The 22637-nt window shown below is 39.9% G+C and overlaps 1 protein-coding gene across 1 annotated transcript; it reads left to right on the plus strand.

Annotated features, from left to right (window-relative positions):
* Positions 1 to 824: 824 nt before the first annotated feature.
* tent4b (terminal nucleotidyltransferase 4B) lies at positions 825 to 22193 on the plus strand. Its single transcript, XM_077519688.1, has 12 exons — positions 825 to 1622; positions 12879 to 13002; positions 14355 to 14401; positions 15760 to 15880; positions 16266 to 16373; positions 16449 to 16577; positions 16825 to 17038; positions 17344 to 17470; positions 18243 to 18346; positions 18755 to 18963; positions 20343 to 20483; positions 20851 to 22193. Exons 1-12 carry the CDS (start codon positions 1165 to 1167, stop codon positions 20998 to 21000), a joined length of 1932 nt encoding a protein of 643 aa, XP_077375814.1. The 5' UTR covers positions 825 to 1164; the 3' UTR covers positions 21001 to 22193.
* The last annotated feature ends 444 nt before the right edge of the window (positions 22194 to 22637 follow it).

Raw genomic sequence — 22637 nt, forward strand, 5'->3', positions numbered from 1 at the left:
AAACAGGCTGGATAGGGGCTCTCGAGGACCGAACTTGGCCACCCCTGCACTACACAATACACAAAATGCCAATTGGTGACCCTCTGATGTCAAAAGTTGGACTGCAAGTCTGCAACACAATATTTTTAAATCACATATGCAATGTTTTCACTCATTGAAATGCAACTACATTTTATTTATTTTTGATAGTGCATCCATAGATCGACCAAGACTCGCACAACACACAACGATCAGTAATGTGGTAGAATTAAAAGTAACTAAGCAAGAAAACAGAATACAAGATATTACATTACATGTCAATAATAAATATAGTCTGTCAGAGTAATACTGTATTTGTGCAGTGCACAGTGGGATGTACTCAGACATGAACGGGAGTGGCTGACTGATATGTGAAAACTGTCATGTGGAAAGTAAAAGAGGACATGACTTGTTCGCCTTAGTCTACTTGTCTCGTTAATTATTGTCACCTTTTCATACACAATCTTGAATTATAATACTGTACACTCATTATGTAGTGTTTAAACTGCTCATTGCAATATGTAACCTATAATTTTTGTACAATAATAGCTAGCTTGCTAGCTAGCCAGACAGACAGACAGACAGACAGACAGACAGACAGACAGACAGACAGATTAGATAGATAGATAGATAGATAGATAGATAGATAGATAGATAATCTAGCAATCTATCGCTTCCAGTTCCAACACATATGGAGCGTTCACATCAATCCGAAATCGTTACGTAACGAGCACGTAAAAAAAGGCATTACACTATTACGTAAGAAATTATCCCCGCCCACCTTCTACTCGCGCATGCGCACTGCGTAGCAGCTCGGCTAAGCTCCGCCATTGAGGGAGTTACGATTCCGAGGAAAGGGTCAGAGAGAGTGAGAGAGACGCTCCATCGGTACTGTACGATCTCGCGTCCCCTCATGGGGTTATAAAAAAAGGTTAGCAACCGTAACAGGCGTCGGTAACGGTCTACGGATACTCTCGTCGCCTTCCTGTGCTCGACCGCCGTGTGTCGCCGTAGCCTCCGAGGGACAAAATTGGAAGAAGTACTGGGGGGGCAAAGCGAGGCGAGCTAACGCTAGCTGGCTAGCTGTTCACGGGAGGGTGGGGAGGGTGGGGTGGGGGTGGGGGGATTCTTGCCTACTCTCGTTTGATGGATCCGCGAATCGCCTGGTTCCAACCAGAACAACGCGGACCCGCCAACAACCTGTGGATGCAGATCTGGGAGACGACGCAAGGGCTCGGCTACCTGCAAGTCAACAACAGCTTCGGCATCCTGAAAGCGAGCCTCAGCGCGGCGTCAGGAGCCGTCCTCCTCGCAGCTGGGACCGGGCCGTCCGAGTCGACCATGACGAGTCCCACCGGCGACGGCGAGCTGATGGAGCAGCGGGACTTTTTGCCGCTGGAGACAGGCAATCGCAACCATCGAGCGGCCGCGCCGAGCAGCAGGAGCCCGGCCGACGGGCACCCCAACAAGAGGAAACGGGACAACAAGGCGAGCACTTTCGGATTCAACTCTAGCCTCTTGAACGGTGGCCCCAGCACGGAGGGCCGCAACGTGTATGCGGGCACGCCGTGGAAAAGCAGGAACTACTCAGCAGGAATCGTGGGGTAAGAGAAAGTTTTATGTTTTGGGGATGTGTCGTCAGTTGAGGGCCCCAGGCCAAGCCAGTCATTGAGCCTTTCATAGCATTATGTTGCAAGTATTTTGCAAAAATGCTCCTATTTGCTGATAAAATATGGCTACTTTACATCTTAAGATGAAAAGTCACTTGGGTCACGCTCCACTTCACCTTTACTGCATCCTTCTTTGCTGACACTGACAGCAGTGCTACTGCGACTGGTCAAAAATATTTAGTTTGCCCATACCTTTCTCTTCTTGTCGCTCTGCTGGAATAACTCATTTTTTTCCCCCCTCACAAACCAACAACTTGTTTTCCTTGTGCAATACGAAGATGGAGTAGTCCATTACACGAGAAGGGGGAGTGCAGTCAAAATTAACCTTTTTGTTTTCAGTACTGATGTGCCATATAACACTTTTTTTTCTTCTCAGACCAATACTAGTATGATTCACTATATTTAATTGCTCACTGATACCAAGTTCAATGCTTTGCAGAACATTAGAGCCTGCCCATGCTTCCATGGAGTCCAAGCAAATTTAGGATTTGGGGCTCGCTCTTTTTGTTGTAGGCCAAAAAAAGGGTTCATCAAAAATGACTGAACAGTGGCGTCATCATGTGGTAGGATGGCGTTGGAAGATAGTTTCATCATACAAACATTGATAACCGATAAGTAAGCCGCTAATTGTTTGCAAAATTAACTTGAATACAAATATACTTTCGAGTCCTACTATAAGTCTAGCAAATACATTGAAACATTGTATAAACTTTGCACAATGTTTCAATGTATGTAAAGCACCATGAAGCTGAATTTTATTGATATGAGCCACAACCACAACAGATGGACCAACGTGGCACGTCTATAATTATTGCTGGATTTCTTTATTATCTGGTTTATCTCTATATAATCAAATTGACGATAATTATCGGCAGATTTCTCTATTATCTGGTTTATCTGTTTTACTTCAAATTGGTCGATAATTGCCGATAATTATTGGCCACGATATTATCGTGCATCCCTAATATATATATAAAATGGAATAATTAGGTCTTCAAACTAGATAATGTGAAAAAAATATTTAAAAATTCTAAATAAATTACCCAAATTAAACATTCATCTTTGTTATTCTGGACTTCCTTAATACTCCATGCTTTGTGATTGTGGGGCCTTAAGCAGGTGCTTGGTTGGCGCACGCCTTGGGGCAGCTCTGCAGCATGAACACAACGTGCAGTCGTGCATCCAATGTGACCAAGTCCGCCCACTCCATAGTTGACACACTAGACACGTGATCTACCCATTTGTGAAAACACATGCAGTACATTTCACGCAGCATGTGCGGAGGTCGTACTTTGGCAAATCTCGCGGGCCTTCAACCTGGTGCATGTAAAGCAGGGGTGGGCAAAGCATGGCCCGCAGGGCCGATCTGGCCTTTTATGTCATTTTATGTGCCCTGGCGAAATATTACTGCAGTTTTTCCTTGACTTATGTTGAAAACAAGTCATAAAAATTGTGATAAACAATTGCAGCTGCAATTATGTAATATGATTGGAGTTATCTGGGTTTCCACACAGAACATTTTGTGGGCAACAATAAGTTTTATTTTAAGGGAATTTTCCCAGCTGGTGGTCATTATAGTGCTTGTCGTAGAAAGTGTTTTACTGTGCCGCCTCAAGCACATGTAGAGTAAGTCACATGTACAGTGTATTTAAAGTAGGGCGGCATGTTAATCAGTCAACGTGTCCAGCGCCGCGTTATGGCCCCTGTGTCAACGTATACTACAAGTGAGTGTGTGTGCACCCTTAGCATATTATTGTACCAGAGGTGCTGCACTGTGTGGGAGGTCAAGTTGATGAACAAGAATTCCCATAATTACACTTTATTAAACAAGTTTATTTCTGTTGAACAGTTTTATTATGGTTTAGTATTTGGGGAAAACATGCACTGTCATGTCTGTTTCTTACCAGGAATCACACTCGCGGATTGCTTACCAAATTGCTAAGTTGACATTAACACCCACTGACTGTTTTAGTAAATAGTCTTGTATCTTCTCTGCTCACAGTTTTGTGTGTGTGTGTGTGTGTGTGTGTGTGTGTGTGTGGGGGGGGGGTTTGTGTGTGTGTATGGAAGCAGTGCACATCAGCACGGATGCCCAAAACAACTTTCTGACGTAATCGTTAATGGATAATCATGAGATAGGAAACGGAACTTAAAATGGCATAAGTCTCTTGATTATAATATGAGCAGTGCTAATAAGTAACATAAAAATAATGAATATATTTAAAAAATAAAAAGCTTGTTGGATGCTGGTAAATGTGTAAAATGTCAAAAGCTAGATCTTCTGTTACGGCTCTTATGTGTCAGTTTTGTAGGATCTCTGTATGAAACGAAATATGAGTTATTTTAGTGGTGATATTTTTTCCTGTTTATATGTGTTTGTGCAGACGCAGGTGTGTGTATGCGTCACCAATTAATGTTGCCAGATGTCCCATACGTCACTCTCTGGTTTTAAAGATTACCGATTTGAAGATATTCCATTCAATAGTTCAATTCCACCACTTCAGAGCAAAACTGCAACTGTGTCACTTGAATCATGTAAAACCACCCAACCCAAGAGAACTTAGATGTTGGTGCTTATTTGAGATGTGTGCTTGTTTTTGGACTGAGCCGCTCTTGTGCTGCTTCTTATTGCATTTTGTATTGCAGAGCATAAATTCATCTGTATGTGATTTGAGGTTGCGAGCGGTCATAAATCTGCGACCCATCACAGCATATGATTTGGGTCTTCCTCGCAAGCACAGGCGAGAGTGAAGGTGGGCGTATGTCTTGAATGCATTTTTCCTCCTCTGGGACCGTCTACGCTATATTTGGACATGGGAGACAAAGGCATGTGCTTATTTGTTTTCCACACTCCCCTTTCTTGTTCTCTCTCCCCCTCTCTGTCACTGTCTCTCTCTCGTTCTCCCTCCCTTCCTCCCTCTCTTCAAGTGCAACCCGTCTCACAGTGTTGACATGCTCTGCACGGACTTGACTTCCGCAAACCCAGGGCAGAAACCTGAGCCCCCTTTGTAGATGTCCAACCAGGGGAGAGTTCCCACCCCTATTTTTTTTTCTGTTTGGTGTAGCTCCGTAGTTTAGCTGCTTTATATGGATTCAGGAAGCCGGCATAGCCCGGCAGAGCTTCTCACATGAACTGTGTTCTTGTTGGCTGCTGTTGAGCAGGTCCAAATTAAGGAACTTCCAACACACACTGGCACAGCTCCTATTTTGTTTTTCCCTGTATGAAATAATGGGAACAGAAATAATCTGTTAGTTCAGCTGTGGTCACTAAAAACCTTTGACTTCTATTACAGGCAAATTTTAAAAATATACTGTAATTGTATTTTTTTTTTTTTTTAAACTGCTCGAGGGTCAGATTAAAGAATGCAGCAGGCAGTATGTGGCCCGCAGACCGTACTTTGCCCACGTCTGATTCACCTCCTAAAATGGCAGTTGAAGCCATTGAAGTCAATGAAACGATGCCTGGTGATGTCGGGTTAACGTAGCAAACTTTTAATCACTTAAGCGCCTGTGGTTTAATTGTCAGCACACCCATAACGCTCCTTTATACAAATGTGTCAATTACTAAATAATTAGTGACTTTCTTTTGTAGTGTAACCCAGTTCGCCTGCATGCTTGATGCCACCAGGTCTCGTCTCGGATGCACGTGCGCGACATAAGTCAGGACTCCCGTGTGGCTCTTCCACAGCGGATAAGCCTGCATGTGCCCCACTCTGATACACCGAGCAACGTTCAACGTTCGCACTTTTTGCCCAAGCGGCCAGACACATGCTGATTGTTTTCGGGTTTTATTGCCCACTAGAGATGGGGCATTGTAATCAATGAATCAGTCATAAAGAGTGTGTGAAATTGAATAGTCATGTCTTGAAGCAATTGCGGCGGAATGGAGTGCACCATGATGTTGATTTGGTCTAGTAGTTGTTGAAGGACAGTGTGAAAGTCTGCTAACATTAAACTTATGGAGGACCAAAATTGCCAGAATTCAAAATAAATAAATGACTAAATAAATAAATGACTAAAAGTGAAAATAAAAATGAATATAAAAAATATAATTTGAAAATTATATTAAAAAAATAAATCTAAATGGAAATAAATCCATTTTTATTTTCACTTTTAGTCATTTATTTATTTATTTAGTCATATATCTATTTATTTATTCATTTATTTATTTATTTATTCATTTAAATATTTATTTATTTAGTCATGTATTTAGTCATTTATTTATTTTGAATTTTGGCAGTTTTGGGCCATACTGCCAAGTCGAAATGTTATTCAAATGAGGGGACGGTCCGAAGCGTGTCTTGGGTTGGACTCCGCCGTTGTAAACTGCCTGTCATTGGTCGAGTGAGCAGCTTGGCAAACAAGGAAGTCTTGCCGGCTTGCAATGGAGAGCTCCAGCAATGGACGACAATCGTGTCCAGTCCACTGTCACCTCAACTTGCGACTTGAGTTGCTAGACAACAAGTGAGAGCAGACAGTGGACATTGCTAGAGCTCTCCATTGCAAGCCGGCAAGACTTCCTTGTTCGTTTAGCTGTTTACTCGATAAATAGATAAATAAGTGACTAAATAAATAGATAAATAAATGACTATATAAATAAATAAATAAATAAATGACTATATAAATAAATAAATTAGTAAAAGTAAAAATAAAAACACATTTATTTCCATTTATTAATTTTTTGGATATAATTTTCAAATTATATTTTTTAATATTCATTTTTATTTTCCGTTTTAGTCATTTATTTAGTTATTTATTTATTTTGAATTTTGGCAGTTTTGTTCCTCCATATAACACAGTATGTAACAAAACATTAAACATGGTACGTACGTGTACATGTTTTTTTTTTTTTTTTAAACAAATCAAATAAAGGTTGAAATTCCAGTACTGCCTGAAAGTTGCTATCAAGGTTGACGTGAGAGTAATAGCTGGACAAAGCTACATTATGTGTTGTAAATAAATGATAATTTTCGCAGCAAGTGAATTAGAATTGGTCGGATGACTTCCTGTGGCATGCCTGAGAAGACGCACGGCCTGTGTGTCGGGGAATTCCCCACTTATGTCTGTCTTTTAAATCAATCTAATTGTGGCATCCATTGTCTCTGCAAGAAATGTGTTAAAAAGAAGAAGACGAAAAAAAGCGGGTCAATCTTTGAAGGGCAGCTGCAATTTTACAGGATCTGTGCTTTGTGTTCTCCGAGGCCTGCCGTGTGAAGTTGAACACCCGACATTCACGTCCCCCCAGGTTTGTTGAAAGGTGGGGAAAAAAGTATTATTTTTTTTACGTAACATTGTCCATCTATTCTGACATCGTCTTATATCTGATTGCCAGATGTGTCCCTGTGTGAAAATTTTGTTGCACCCAGCTTTCCTGGGTTATGTAACTTCCATATCTTCCTTTATGGCTCTGCGGCAATTTTTCTCCATGTTAAATAGTCTTGTGAGCACATGGCCAGTGAGGCGACTTGTCATGGCAACAAATGAAACTCTTTGCACATCAAGTGGGAGGTTGCAGCTTATTGCGACTCCCTCCATCCATACCAGCACAGAAACATGACTCAGCAATCTCGTTTATTGCTGCCATTAACTTTTACAGTAGAACATGGATATGCTAGATTTCCATTTTGGGCCTGGGTGCTTGGATAATGAAATGAATCAGGTGCTGATAGAGGAAAACGGTCCCAGACTAACACCAGTAGTCGGCGCGGTGTAAGAGGAGCTGGTGCTATGTGTCCCTTTGGCCAACAATTAGCACCTCGGATCTGTTCATGGATTAAACATTTATGAATCTGCCATCTGTGAGACATAGACACCTCCTTCCCTCTTGTTTATGCTTGTACTCTTTTTAAAGGAGCAGCGTGCTATGTACGGTTCTTACACCTCCAAGTCTAGGTTGGCGGTGTCATGTGACACTTGCAAGTCTTTAGTTGCAAAGGTTGTCCCACATTGGTCAAAGTAGTGTCAGTCAGGACGTCTAGTAAGATGAGGTGGCAAGAAAACAAAAGACTCTATAACATCATTAGAGAATAGAGTGGAACACTTTTATTTTCGTTTGCATATCCTGCTTTTTTCTTTTAAGCGTTCCTAGGTGTCTTAATAGATAAGCATGTGTGCCTGCGCAAGTTCATCATTAACAAAAATTTGAATGTTGTAACCTTTTCTGTCGTTTAGAGTTAGACGGAACCACAAACGCTTCTTTCACTTTATGATCAATTTTCAAACTTTCGCCTTTTCACGCTCCAGAAAACCGTTGTTACCGTAATTTCCGGACTATAATGCGCACCTGATTTTATGGCATAACAATTCCAAACTTTTTCTTTTGCGTTTTCTTCAAAAGAAGAGTGTTGATGCGACACGTTACTAATAAGAGACAATAAGGAAAGGTTCAAGATGTTTTACGCTTGCTATCCCCCCCCCCCCTTTTGTCACCTTAAAACTAAGTACTTACTAGGGGTGTTAAAAAAAAATCGATTCGGCGATATATCGCGATACTACATCGCGCGATTCTCGAATCGATTCAATAAAAAAAAAAAGATTTTTTTTTTTTTTTTTTTTTTTTTTTTTTTTTTTTTTAAGAGCTCAGAATTGTTCATTCGGTAGTCTTACCGATTCAACGTCTTATCATCATTGCCTTTTTTTTGTGTGTGTGTGTGAATCGATTTTTAAACTTCCATTTTTAATGGAAAAATATTCAACAAAACGTCTGACTTCGGGTTAGGATTCACACCTTGAGCATGGAAGAATGTTATATGAACGGAACATTAAGCCATAATATTTTATTTTAATGCTGTTCAAACATTAAACAGATTACAACCTCTATAAGACTGAAATTTCAGATAAATAAATAATACATTTTCATATAAATCTTACACTCTACAAGCTTACTGATTAGTAGGGGTGTGAATTGCCTAGTACCTGACGATTCGATTCGTATCACGATTCACAGGTCACGATTCGATTCGATACCGATTAATCCCGATACGAATGGTCACGATTCGATACCGATTAATCCCGATACGAATTTATAAGTCGATTGTTGCGATTTTTTTCCATTCAAATTTAGAAAATACTATCAGTAAATTTGTACATGTACACTGTAAGATTTGTATGAATATATTTATCTAAAACTTGAGGCTTATAACCGTGAGCCACTGTACACAAACAGTTTGCAATCTGTTTCACATTTGAACAGCATTAAAATAAAAATATTAAGGCTTAATGTGCCGTTCATATAACATTCTTCCATGCTCAAGGTGTGAATCCTAAAAAAAAAAAAAATAAAAAAAAAAAAATAAAAAAAAAAAAAATCGATTCTGCCGATTATTGAATCGATTCGAGAATCGCGCGATGTAGTATCGCGATATATCGCCGAATCGATTTTTTTTTTAACACCCCTACTGATTAGTATTTTCTAAATTTGAATGAAAAAAAATCGCAACAATCGAGTTATAAATTCGTATCGGGATTAATCGGTATCAAATCGAATCGTGACCTGTGAATCGTGATACGAATCGAATCGTCAGGTACTAGGCAATTCACACCCCTAGTACTTACCATGATTCTTAGCATCTATCTAATGAGTTATCAGTCAAAAACAGGCTTTTGTAAATTTAAACTTCCGTCACGGAAGGGTACCCAGTAGCGTGCAAACCTCAGCCAAGGCAAACACTAATATAAATCAGCATTAATTCTCTGCAATGTTTTACACAAGTATTTTTTTTCTGCATAAAATTGGCATTCTGTGAGAAATGATAACATTTGCAATCAAGTGGATCATAGCAGTGTTTTGGAAACACCCGTTTTCCTTCCCCGAGGAGCACTCTGGCTTTTGCAAACGATTACGTAACCTTACTATAATCCAGGCAAGTGGGATTAATCGGATAAACGGTGCCGCGGGCCACAGGACCTGTAATTCAATCCCCGGGAGGTTGTGTGGGCGAGGAGACTTTCCAAGCCCGGCCCATTTACCGGGAAATGAAACTTATGAATGAAACTTTGCTGAAACTGTGCTTTGTTGACTAAGACGCTATGTTATTACATTACCAAAACGGAAAACCCTTAATCAGTCAACTAAAAAATAAATTTGTATGTTGTTTTGTATTTAATAATACCTTGAACCAGCATCATGTATGGCTGTGCTGTGGCTAGCTGTGTCTTGTGAACATGCAGAGTGGAGCTGTTGACTTTCATTTAGCGTCAAATGAAACTTAATGGTCCTGTGATGGGAGGCTGCATACTGCACTTTGCACAAGGGAAGAAAAAAAAAAAGTAAAAGGGATTAGTCATTACATTGGAGTGTTGCCCAGCTCACAATTTTGGACTATTTAAAGCAAACAAACATAATCGCTATCTCAGTGTGCTAGTTAAAATGATTTTTACCCTTTGAAATGGGCTGCTTTTGATTTTAGATTGTTGTATTAAAGCAGACATATAATGTAAAATTGACTTTTCCTTAATAGTTGTGTCTCTGGAGTGAAACAAGATTTGAAATCTTTTGTTTACTGCCTTTAAAGGGGAAGTCAAATAAAAAGTAATCTTTACAATGTGTTCTTTTCAGTGCACCGCAAGTAGTCTAAACAGTATTTTGATTTCTGATGAATATGTTTGTGGAATATGAATTAAACATCAAAATCCACCTGTTTTTATCCATCTCAGGGAACAGTCATGTTGTGACTTGCTATTGACTGAAAATGGCATCACAGACGGTGTCTAAGGTCTCAGCTTGTGAACGTCACTATAGAGCAAATCCAGAAAGCAGAAGAGCCGTGATGGTCATGACCTAAGCCCTTGGCACTGTGATGTAAAGTATCATTGTGTATATGATACAATACGAAGTACAGCTTGGAAATTAAGCAAATTGTCTATCGTCTGTTCACTTTTTTGTTTGTATTAATTTACAGAAACAGACATAAAAAAAAATAAGTAGTGAGGCGCATATCAGGTGTAAATAGTCTTTTAAATCGCAGTGATGGGTTAAAGGTGAAAGTGTTTTGTTTCCATGCACCCTGACCTGACCAGAAATATAAGGGTGTTGTTTCTGGTGGCTTTTGAGCACACAAGCTCGGCTTTTTTAACTAGTGTGTGGGAAGGGGGTATAAAGGTCTGTGATATTCTTTAGTCAAAAACACAATGGCTCAAGAATTACATCACACTCAACAGCAAGTCTATTTGAAATGACTTTTTATTTCCTGTCTCATATCTGGCTTTTCACCGTTGAATTCAGCTTTTGTTTCCACGGCGACCTGGGTCAGAGAGAGGGCGTTGTAACTTGGGGTGTGGCTACTTGTTGTCAAACAGCCCAGGGTCTCGAGAGGAACGCGAGGGCCTTGAAAGACCAAATAAAATCCCTAATTGTATTTTCACTGGCCAAGACACCACTTCATCATCAAGCCGCTGAATTACACTTGTAAATTTGTATAGCGGAGCCCCCACACTGACAACATTTCCAAACTTTCACCCATGTGTCACTTGTCAGAAGATAACACCGATAGCTAATGCTAATCTGTGAAAACACTGCATCTCTGCGTAGCTTTGGGCTTTGTTTGTGGAATATGAAATAAACAAATCATGGATAGAGAGCCTAGGTGTCGGGCCATTATCATGTAAATTAGCCATCTTCTGATCTTACAATTAAGAAGTGCTCACTCACAAGCACATTTTAAGAAAATTTAAAAAAATAATTTCACTCTTGATGGGATTTATATGTCCCCTTTAAAAACATTCCACTTCAAATGTGCTTGTGGCAAGGATATATTGGTCTTGTCTGACATGAATGAGGAAGCGACGCGAGGCATATATGGCTTTTGTCCCTCCTGTATGCAGCCCAACAGGCTTCTCAGTTCCGAAGAAGTAGATGTCAGAAAAGGGTCTTGCTTTGAAATATGATGAGTTGTCAACCGCAGTCGATTTTAAAGACCAGCCATTAACTACAGAATGCCCGTGACACACTTCACTTGCTTAACCTGACCTAAACTCAACAAAGTATGACTGCTTTAGAAATACAGAAATGTTTGTTTTCGAAGGTCCTCGAAATAGTTTATTTATCGTAGTATTTAATCAAAATAAGACATTTGCAAACATCTTCCGGTACTTTTATTTTGGAAAACAATGGTCAGCATTTGTGCATATTTTCTGACATGTTGCAGACCAAACCAATAACTGAATCATAATTGTTTTCAATTAATGCATTTCTGCCCCATCAATTTGAAATGATGCCAGTTTTTAATAAAGGGATGGAAACTTTCATTTTTTTAATTCAGTTCATCCATTAATGGACAAAATATTTGACATATTAATCGGTTTACTAACATTAAAAATATTCATTTGTCGTTGCTGGTGATGAATCTGAATGGGTTCTTTGCTCATAACCAACATGTTGTTATGCTCCAAATCATTCTCAAGCGAGTCCACAACCCCCCGATATGATACAAACTTCGCTTGGATTGTTTATGGCTCTTGTGTGTTTTTGGAGTAGTATTCCAGTGCCCGGTTTTTCCAGCCGTGCCTCCGTTTCCGCAGATAAAGGCGGTAAGAGAAAGAGGTCACCGTATGCGGGCAGGGTGACCCGTTCTCAAGGACGCATGCCCTCGGCACTGCCGCGACATGACACCGCCAGTGGGCCGCAGCTGGGATTTTTCATTTTGATTGTTGCTTGGATGCTGAATAAGCCCCACAGGCCTTCGCCATGTGTCCTCATTTGTCATATGTGCACATTCCTCTTTTGTTTTCACTAATTATTAACTCCCCACATTTATGAGTAAAGGTCAGTCCTTATGGGAGTTTGAGGCTTTTTCTGCAGGTGTGGAACATGACCCGTGGAGCAATTATATCCCTGACACTTGAGTTCAATGTGCACGTTAAAAGTTCGTTTTGCTTTTTCTTTATTTCCTTTTTTCCACAGTTTTTGAACATTCTTCATTATTATTATTGATACAAAAAAGTTTTTATATTCTACATGAGTAAAAATAAATTGAGACCCAGAAGGGGGAATACAAGACAGAAGCAAAGGTGGGTATCCCTCTTTAGTGGAACCCCCAAAAAGCGAAAGAAAAAAGCAAAACATGCAGTGAATCCTCTAGATGCTTACTGAGTTGAATTGAGGATAGTAATTTTGATTCCTGTTTACTATTCATAGTAATATGTGCCTATTAATAGAATGTTTTTGATTGCATTTTTGTTGTTGTTGTCCAGATTACATGAAGAGATCAGAGATTTCTACGCGTACATCTCGCCACGGCCGGAGGAGGAGAAGATGAGACTGGAGGTGGTGGACAGAATTAAAGGCGTCATTCACAACCTTTGGCCAAGCGCTGAGGTATAGCTACTCCTCAAACTCCACTAGGGATGTAACGATAAGGGCAATATCGTGATATTGTGATATTAAAACTGCCACAATATCGTCGTCGTGATGTTGACGATATTTCAAAGGAACACATCTGTGAAAAAAGTCAGTTTGATTTCCATTTGTGCTGTTCTAGCACCCTCTGGTGACTAAGTTTTTTTTTTAGGGATGTTTTGGTCCTTCTAATGTTTAAAGTCTATGCTAATTGTCAGGTGAAGGTGAACGTAATATGCCTGTGAACTGAGTCAATATGTAGAGGAACTCAATGAGTGCATGCATTAACAAGCGCCTCAATATTGTTATTGTTATGTTAGGTGGTTTATACGCATTGCTGTTATGTACAAAAGCACAATAATCGTGCTTTTTGTATGAGATCTTTTTTTTCTCTCTCCAATATTGTGACCTTTTAAATATCGTCAACCTCCCTACAATATCGTATCGTGAGCTTCATATTGTGATATCGTATCGTGATGTTTGGATATCGTTACATCCCTAATCTCCACTTGACTGCAAAGCACAAATAACTTGCTGCTTGTACTCTTGCTACCCCTTTAAATAAAGTTAAGACAAACAAACTGTAAAATATGTGACAAAGGTTCCCTTTTCTGCAGTCACGAAGGAAAGTACAAACATTTAAGAAGTAAAACTAGAGCCCAGTGGGGGGAAAAGCTGAAAATCTTTTTATTGCAAAATTCTGAAACCACACACCCCCTTCTACACTGAGAGTTGACACACCCACTCCACACACACACACACACACACACACACACCTCACGCAACACAAGCCAGCAAGTCGCTGCAGCACACGGGCTCGGGTAGGCAGGGCATCCGGTTGGCTGGAGTTCATTCATTCACAAATACAGTGCTGCAATCGGCTTAGGCACGTACGTGCTCACACGGACACTACATTTTTATTCAAGGGGTTTAAGAGAGGGCTTAAATCTATTTATGTTCAGCCAGCAGCGTGTTGCTCAACAGGAGGTTTAAAAGGGGGAAGATTGGACGAGATCATTGGCTTAAAGTACTATTTTTGACTTTATTGTCGTTTCTGATTTATACAACATGCTCCTCGTAACAGGAAATGGGGCGGCTGGGTAATGATATACTGTCAAAAAAAAAAAAATGTTCGCACCACATCTGTGGGATACTTGGAAGAACATCTGTGTAAAAGTGATTTTGGGAAAATAAACTGCACTTTTATTTGTAGCTGTCCTGTCCTCGCCAACAAATATTGACAATTGTTGCTCTATTTGCCTATTTGCTTTTTTTTTGTGATGGATGTGGTGCATTTATTTTTCTTTATCTTTCTTTTCTTGTCTCTGTAGGTGCAGGTATTTGGAAGCTTCAGCACAGGCCTTTATTTGCCAACAAGGTGAGTCACCAACAGTATCAGAATAATTTAATCTTTTTTTAATCGTTTTTGTTTTCACTTTTTTTTTAAGTTTACTTTCAGTTTATTAATCTAACTCATGATTTATCAGTTTATTCCCACTCTTGTACATTAAAGCTAAACCCCTTTGAAATATGAATCAACACAGCACCCACTGAGGAACCCAAACAGTCTAATTGTCTTATAGTGGGCTTATTTACCAGTAATCTGCCAAATATTGCTGTAGTTCTATAATAGCCTTTTGGAAAATTGGATTTTCACTCAACATCAGTTAAACTGTAGCATTAATGCTTATATTGTCAAATAAAGGACTCACCTCTGATGCTTCGAATGTACAAAAATGTAAAACTAATCAAGCACACTCGTTTTACATTTCATAGCTGTCCTACAAGTTAGTTAAAAAGTTAACCAGTCTACCTCTTTTTTTTTTTTTTTTTTTAATGTCGCAATTTATCTTAGTTTACACACAATAACTGTTGAGGGCATTTGAACTCTATTGCCAACCAACACAGCAGCACCCACAGAACCATGTAGACTAGTCTCTTCAGTGAATTAAAGTGCAGAATTATTATGCAGGGTTTCCGCCAGTGTTTTATTAGCCTGGTGGCCTGCTAGGCTTTTCTTGAACTCACCCACCCACAATTTTTGTCCGCACCCCCCGGCGACAAATAAATTTCGGCACCAGGCTTGACAAGTTTTGTGGGGGGAAATTCTGATTATTATCTTCGGTATGTGGAGATAGCGTCTTTAACGACAATTACCGTTCCAGATGACTCTGACGACAAGGTAGTCGCTCCCCAACGTTGTGTTCGAGCCCAACGTATTCATTCTGCCCGGTTTTGCTGCATTGCTTTCCTTAACTGCCTCGTTTAAAACAAATTCAACTCTTATTTTCACTTGACATGAATTGTACTTTACCGTTAATGCGTTTGTACAAGGCCTCCCCCAATACACACCTCCGCCCATCTGGAGTTTGGTCATGAAATTTATGTGAAAACTGCAAATTAATGAAATGTGCGCTCAACCTTTGACCATGTCTTATTTTTTTTAATTTATTTATTTTTTGTATTATAACTTGTTGGCATTTTTTGCTGTGCAGCCAGGACATAGATGTATCTACTGTTTTTTTGTGCTTGCTATTGATGCCTTTATCACATTTTCCTCTTTTGCTATCACTGATGTCCTTTGGTTCTAGCATCACCAAATTATTAAAACAAAACAAAAGAGCAAAAAAAACACAATGTATAATTTTTGTGTGACTTTAGAAGTGTATTTCCACTACATTCATCACCAAAGTTTAAAGTTCTGAGTGTGTTGTTTTCATTGTGCGGTCTCCACAGTGACATCGACTTGGTGGTATTCGGGAAGTGGGAAACACTCCCCCTGTGGACACTGGAAGAGGCTCTCCGCAAGAGAAACGTGGCCGACAAGAACTCTATCAAAGTTCTGGACAAAGCCACGGTGAGCGTGAATACACCCGTGATACACATTTTTTCTCTTTTATAAATATCCGCAAGTGAGAAGTTGTCAGACAAGGAAACCCCAAGGAACGATCTCCCAGTCCAATAGTGCTGCTGTGATGGCGTTGCATTGCTGGCCCCACTTGCAGAACATTCCATCACAATTTTACAAGCGCTCAGTTTTCCTTCCTTGGAAAAGGAGGTGTAAAGCTGACGTAGATGAAAATGTTTTTGATTTTTTGTTCACATTTACACGCACCACTGTATGGTGGTTCTCAAGTTGAAACCAATATTGTGACATAATTGTTACGTATGAATGATATAATTTTTACAGTTGTTATTATGGCTATTTGGTTGTCATTGTCCTTGTTGTCCTGTCTTCCCAGGTGCCCATCATCAAACTGACCGACTCCTTCACGGAGGTCAAGGTGGACATTAGCTTCAACGTGAAGAGCGGCGTCAAAGCGGCATGCCTCATCAAGGAATTCAAAGAGGTACTGTTGTTTTAAGTGCCCCACGCTTTGAGGGGACTTAGATGTGTCAACCAACACCATATTCTTGGTGTGCAGAAATACCCCGTGCTGCCTTACCTGGTCCTGGTGCTCAAGCAGTTCCTCCTGCAGAGGGACCTCAATGAGGTTTTCACCGGCGGAATCGGCTCCTACAGCCTCTTCCTCATGGCTGTCAGCTTCTTGCAGGTGTGTTCGCGCTCCTTCTTACACTTTTTGGGTCCAGAGAGAACCCTTACAGGGAAGATATTTTTTTCAAGGAGAGACTCATTATCTGAATGCCAGTTAAACCTAACATATTTTTTTTCCTGGCTCAAATTGAGTCAGACCATTCTGATTATGTGCACTGGTGCCCCCCACTGGCTTGCGCTAACACATTTTGCGTGAGATTTTTTACATTCAACATTTTCATTTCTTCTTGTTCTCCCTCCACTAGCTCCATTACAGAGAGGATGTTTGCAGCCCCAACATCAACTTCGGTGTGCTGCTCATCGAGTTCTTTGAGCTCTACGGACGCCATTTTAACTACCTGAAAACGGGCATCCGGATAAAAGACGGCGGCTGCTACGTGGCCAAAGATGAGGTTCAGAAGAACATGATGGACGGCTACAGGCCCTCCATGCTCTACATCGAGGACCCGCTACAGCCAGGTGCGAATCTATTTATTATTAACATGCAAATTATTATTATTATTATTATTATTATTATTATTATTATTTTTTTAACTACAGTCTCCACTTTACTGCAGTGGTCATTTCTCTCACTCCCCTCAGTCTCCTCTAGAATAACGTTTCATATTCATTCAACCATTTAAGGGTAACTTTCTAGGAATGACCAATAAAAATTCATGCTAACATTAACTTACCCCATGGATGTTGTAGTATTTAACTCCACAGTTTTCCAATTGGCTGCAGCTAGCCGTCTTCACAAATAATAAAATCATCTTATCCCACAGACAACGACGTTGGTCGCAGCTCATACGGTGCCATGCAGGTGAAGCAAGCGTTTGACTACGCCTACGTGGTCCTCAGCCACGCCGTGTCACCCATCGCCAAATATTATCCTAACAACGACACAGAGAGGTAAGCACATCTCATTGTCAGTGCCAAATAGTCCTGTTTTTTAATATTCAGTTTTGATGGCACTATAGTGATGGGAATTCGATAAAATATACTTACGGTATGTAAAACAACCTTTAACTTACCATAGTTTGCCAATTACTGACTGTGCCTTGAAAGGTCGGCAATGTTTCAAGTTTGTCACTCTGTGCATGGTCCAGTTAAAACAAATAAATGGCTCATTTTTCCCCATCAGGATACAAAAACTGGTTCAGGTTGTAATAAGGTTAACGTATGGATATTAAATAGTTAACTGCTTACTCTATTTGCAAATTTCTTCAAAGCGTGCCTCAAAGCTTACATATGCCGCCTATTTACATTCAAATTAAGCGGTATGTGTACTCTTAATGGACACCATACTATTAGTTGCTGGGGTTGTGATTCATTTGACAGACAAATGATTACCTCCCTCAAATAAGTGCTTTCATTTTCTCACCAGCGCAAAAAAGGGTCTTGACTGTATTGTCCCTTTCATAGGTTATTGTTCACACGCAAACATTACAGACACACACTCATAAATAGTTCAATACTGAGCCCATTTGAGTTCGGTTGCTAACCAAAGCAGCAGCACCGAAGCACAAATGCATCACGACTAAACCTGTTTTATGATTGATTGTTTTGACCTAAATGTTACTGCTTGTACTTCTTGTAATGAGACTTTAAATACTTTCCATTCCATTGTGCAAGCTCATCTCTGGCGTGGTGATGTGTAAAGACTGTTGTTCCTTACTCGCAGCATACTTGGCCGAATCATCCGCGTGACTCAGGAGGTGGACGAGTACAGGGAGTGGATCCGAAAGAACTGGGGGAGCCCAACCCAGAAGGACCTGCCGCTCAACCGTACGTCACCCAAAACAAATGTTCACACTCAGCCTCAACCCGGGACGTCCAAACTTTTCCCACTGAGGGCCGCATAGAGAAATCTTGAAGGGAGATGAGAGTTGACCGTCAAAATTCACAACAGATGCAGCGGTGGCTGCTTGGGCCCTAATAAATTTTGATGGCGGTTGTTATAGCTTTGGCCTAATTTGAATATCTAGGGAGAGGCTGCGTGAATGCCAAAGTCTGTATTTTATTTTTTTTTTCTTCTTCTTGTAGCAGTGAATTTCACACTCAGGTGGTGTCAGTAACACAACCGATCTCAGCTGAACCGTGTCGGCAGACGGCTCTTGTTTATCCACTTGTCTTTCTCCCTTTGCCCTAAACATTCAAATCTTGGCTCATTTATCCTTTTGGTGCTTATTTCAGGAAATGACGTGACACTGTTCGAGTCCCAGCAGCTGGACCAATGCAACAACAACGTTCCGGATGATGAGGATGACGACGTGGTAGTGATCTTGCCGACGAGGAGCAAAACCTCGTCGTCCAACTCGTCGTCGCCATCTCCTTCCCTGCGCTCGTCGCCGTCTTCATCCCCGCTTTCGCCCTCCACGACGTCCTCCAGCTCCAGCGACGGGGTCAGTCCTTCATCTCGAACCTCATATTTTTGCCCTTTCTCATGAAAGTACAGTGGGATGGGACATATTCAAAACTCACATGCAAATATCACTAATGAATTTTCCTCCTTATAACTACTGTAAATAAAATTAAAAATTCTGCTCTATTAATTTTTTAAACATGGTTGTAATTTTCAGTGTTGTAAAAAAACTAGAAAAATACAACAAAGCTCTGAACTTGGAAATAAAACGTGGAGATTTATTTATTTTTTTTAAATATGAGCAAATATATATTTTTTTGTACTTTTCACTGTTTTAAATGGAAAAAAAATTGTAAAAGAAAAATATCCAGGGTGATGTAAAATTATGTAAAGTACAATGTTGCCCTGAAGCTTTAACAAACGTAGTGACATTTACATGTTAATTTGTTTTAGGGCAATAACTGGGCGACATACATTAACTCATTCACTCCCAAGCATTTTGACTGAAGCAACCCCCTTTGCTCCCGGCTGTTTTACTGGAATTTGACTGATTTTGCAAGGCCCACAGAATATCGTGTTTTATTGCTATAAAAACATGGAACCTACCAAAAGCAAGATTAGAGTCTTTCATCAGGAAAAAATTAGATTTCTATGTTTCAGTTTTGCAGCAATTAGCATTAGAATATAGCTAAGTTTCATCATTAGTCACCAATCTGTTTAAAACAGTGGGCTCTTATACTCTACTGCCACCTGCTGGCCGTGTTTGTAATAACTACCATTGGTTCAAGCATTCTCTTCAGTTGAGAGGCTGCATCTCGCATAAAAGAAAAACAAAAAAACGTCTAAATACGTCTTTGGGAGCATGGTAATTAAAATATAACGTATTTATACTTTTTTGGGAGCAAATGAGTTAAATTAGAATAATATCAAAAGTAGTTTTCATTTTTAATTTTCAGATGGAAAAAAACATGCCGACCTCAAGTAAAATAGGGTATTATTATTATTATTATTATTATTATTATTATTATTATTATTATTATTATTATTATTACTACTATTACTATTATTATTATTTACCAATTTTTTTTCCATTTTGGGTTTTTCTTTTTTTTGGTCACTGTATAAAATTCAGGTAAAAAAAAGAAATAATAAATACATGTATTTTTGTGGTGACCCACAAGGGCTCTGTAGCTTTTTAATGTTTTTTCAAGTTTTTGGGCATATTTTCTTGTGATCTCAAGTGAAATACTCAATTCTCTGAACTGAAGATCTTAGGCATTATTGTGACCCGTTTTGGGCTTTTTGATGGTTCTGACCAAGTCATTTCAAAATAAGATACTGCCCAGGGGTTTTAAAGTCCCATGCACATTATTTGTAGCTGTACGCCGGAGTTCTCATTGTCATTCTGTGTTTTCCCAGGACTCAGACGGCACACCGTGCAAGACGGCAAAGCAGCAGTCGGGCCGAGCTGCCAGTGCTCACAGAGAAAAGACGGTGACCAATCACCGGACGCAGAACCGCACGACCAGCACTCCACCCGCAGGCAACAAGGGAGGAAAGGTGTGCTCCACTAACAATACGTCTTTTATACAGCAATAAAAACCTCAAAGTACACTCAAGTTTTTCAACAATTTTCAATCACTATTTTCTGTGATAAACAGAGTAGGCATGATGCTTCTCCAGTACACTAGATTCATGAAAGGCTCACAATGATTTTTTGAAAAAAAATATGTACGCTAGAAACTATTAGTATGCGAGGGCTAGTAAGTTGCACTCATCATGCTCAAATCCCTGTGTGGATGTTTTCATATCAAGCTACCCCAGCGCCTAAAACTTTATTTATTGTTCTTTTTTTAGTTTAATGTGATTGATTCGGTGTCTCCAGGCAATTATCATACATCTTCTCCCCCCTCCGTCTACCTTTCAGGCCCGCTCTCAGCACAAAGGCGGCCAACAGAACTCCCCCCGCTCCTCTGGAAACAGCAAAAGTCACCCAAGTAACCGGCCGCACCACCAGGGCAACGGCAAGAAGAGGAAAAATGTGCGAGACTCTGCACCAGAGGAGCTCTGCAGATAGGGAAGTCGTTTTGGTTCCCTGCCCCACCATGACTCTTTAAAGGACGGGGGGTGGAGAACGAGCAGTTTTCTCTCTGTGAGCCAGCATCCTTTTGTTCGTTTTGCCTATAGCGCCTCCTGATGTACGGGAGAGGAATATTCTCTTTTGGAGCAATACACAGACTTCCTCTGTTGGGGGAAAAAAAAAGTTTCGATAAAAAGGAAAAAAGTGTGGAAAAGGCTTCAAATGTACAAAAAAAAAAGAGTTTTTTTTAATGACAGCATTGAGGTGTAACTTATGCATGATTTTTTTTTTTTTTTTTTGATCATTTTTGTTATGTCGGAACAGGTCATATGACAATTTCTAGGGGGGGGGGGGACAAACACTAAAAAGAAAAAAATAAGAAATTGTTTCATATGATAATCTTTTTACAAAACAAAAAAACAAAACAAAAAATTCACCCACAGCTTTTTTTTCTTTCACGGGTGTCTCGTTGCCATGCCAATATGACCAATCATCATCATCAGCATCCCTCTTTTTACTGTCTGTGTTTGTTGACCTTTATGGTAATCGCACATGTCCATATATGTCAGGGTTTCCCCACAAATGTACTGAAAATGCAACATGCTGTACAGAAACTAAAAATACTAAACACAGCAAATAAAATCAACCATTTTTCCAACGCCCGACAGCCGGCCATTCGGGAAACCCTACCTTATAAGGTGGAGTTTAAGCTGAAGTTACACGATTTTATTGAGATATATACATTAAAAATGTGTTAGCGATACAATTGTGGAGACAAACTTGTGGATTTGTTAAATGTATTTATTTTTTTATGAATCATATGAATATAGTATATGGATAAATATATGAACCTTTTTGAGGCTATATGTTTAGATTCTGTGACGTTGGGGGAGGTTTAATCAGGTACAAGGACAAATATTTCTTCTTCCTAATTAATACTATTATTGGCAGTTGTGACCAAGTTGACAAGTGTGAGAGACTATTTTACGAGTCATGAATATTTTTTCTTTCCTCGCTTTGTTAGATTTTAATATGTGGTTGGTCTACTTGTGGGGAAAAAAAAGGGAGGTTACTTTTTTTTTTTTTGTGAGTGTGTGATTCGAGACATAATTTTCCCAAACATGATCACATAAAAACACAACACACAATCATTTATCACTGCAACAACATCTCAAGCCCCCCCCCCCCCCCCCCCCCCCCCCCCCCACAACCAAAAAAAAAAGAAAACCTGGTTTAAAGACCACACCTCCGAATCCAGTTGTCTTTTGTCATCGCAGTGCAACTTCTTACCTGTAGGTGGTGCTACTACCCCACTATGAAACCACAACCATTTGGGCTTGTACTGCATTTAAACTTTGAACAGTATTTCTAACCTGTTATTCATTATTAACAGTAATGAAAATCATTTTTTTTTTTTTATAATACCCAAATTACAGCCAGCAAATACAGACAATCTGTATTTCCCATTTCAATAAATATTGGCAGCCATTTCAGTGCAATACTTTGTTTAAATGCAGTACCTAAGCACTTGTGGTATCTAAGGAAATATTTCGGATTAATAAACAGTAGGTAGGGACGTGGTTTGAGGGGGGATCATGTAAAGTGTGAATGTCCTCAAGCGAACAGACCTTCCT

The sequence above is a fragment of the Festucalex cinctus genome, chromosome 4 (assembly GCF_051991245.1).
Source record: "Festucalex cinctus isolate MCC-2025b chromosome 4, RoL_Fcin_1.0, whole genome shotgun sequence".
Lineage (NCBI taxonomy): Eukaryota > Metazoa > Chordata > Actinopteri > Syngnathiformes > Syngnathidae > Festucalex > Festucalex cinctus.

Excerpts from the sequence above, each read along its gene's own strand:
- tent4b (XM_077519688.1), top strand. The coding sequence starts at position 1,165 with ATGGATCCGCGAATCGCCTGGTTCCAACCAGAACAACGCGGACCCGCC. Across the intron at positions 13,003-14,354 it reads ACCTTTGGCCAAGCGCTGAG|GTGCAGGTATTTGGAAGCTT; the intron begins GTATAGCTACTC and ends TTGTCTCTGTAG. Across the intron at positions 15,881-16,265 it reads AAGTTCTGGACAAAGCCACG|GTGCCCATCATCAAACTGAC; the intron begins GTGAGCGTGAAT and ends CTGTCTTCCCAG.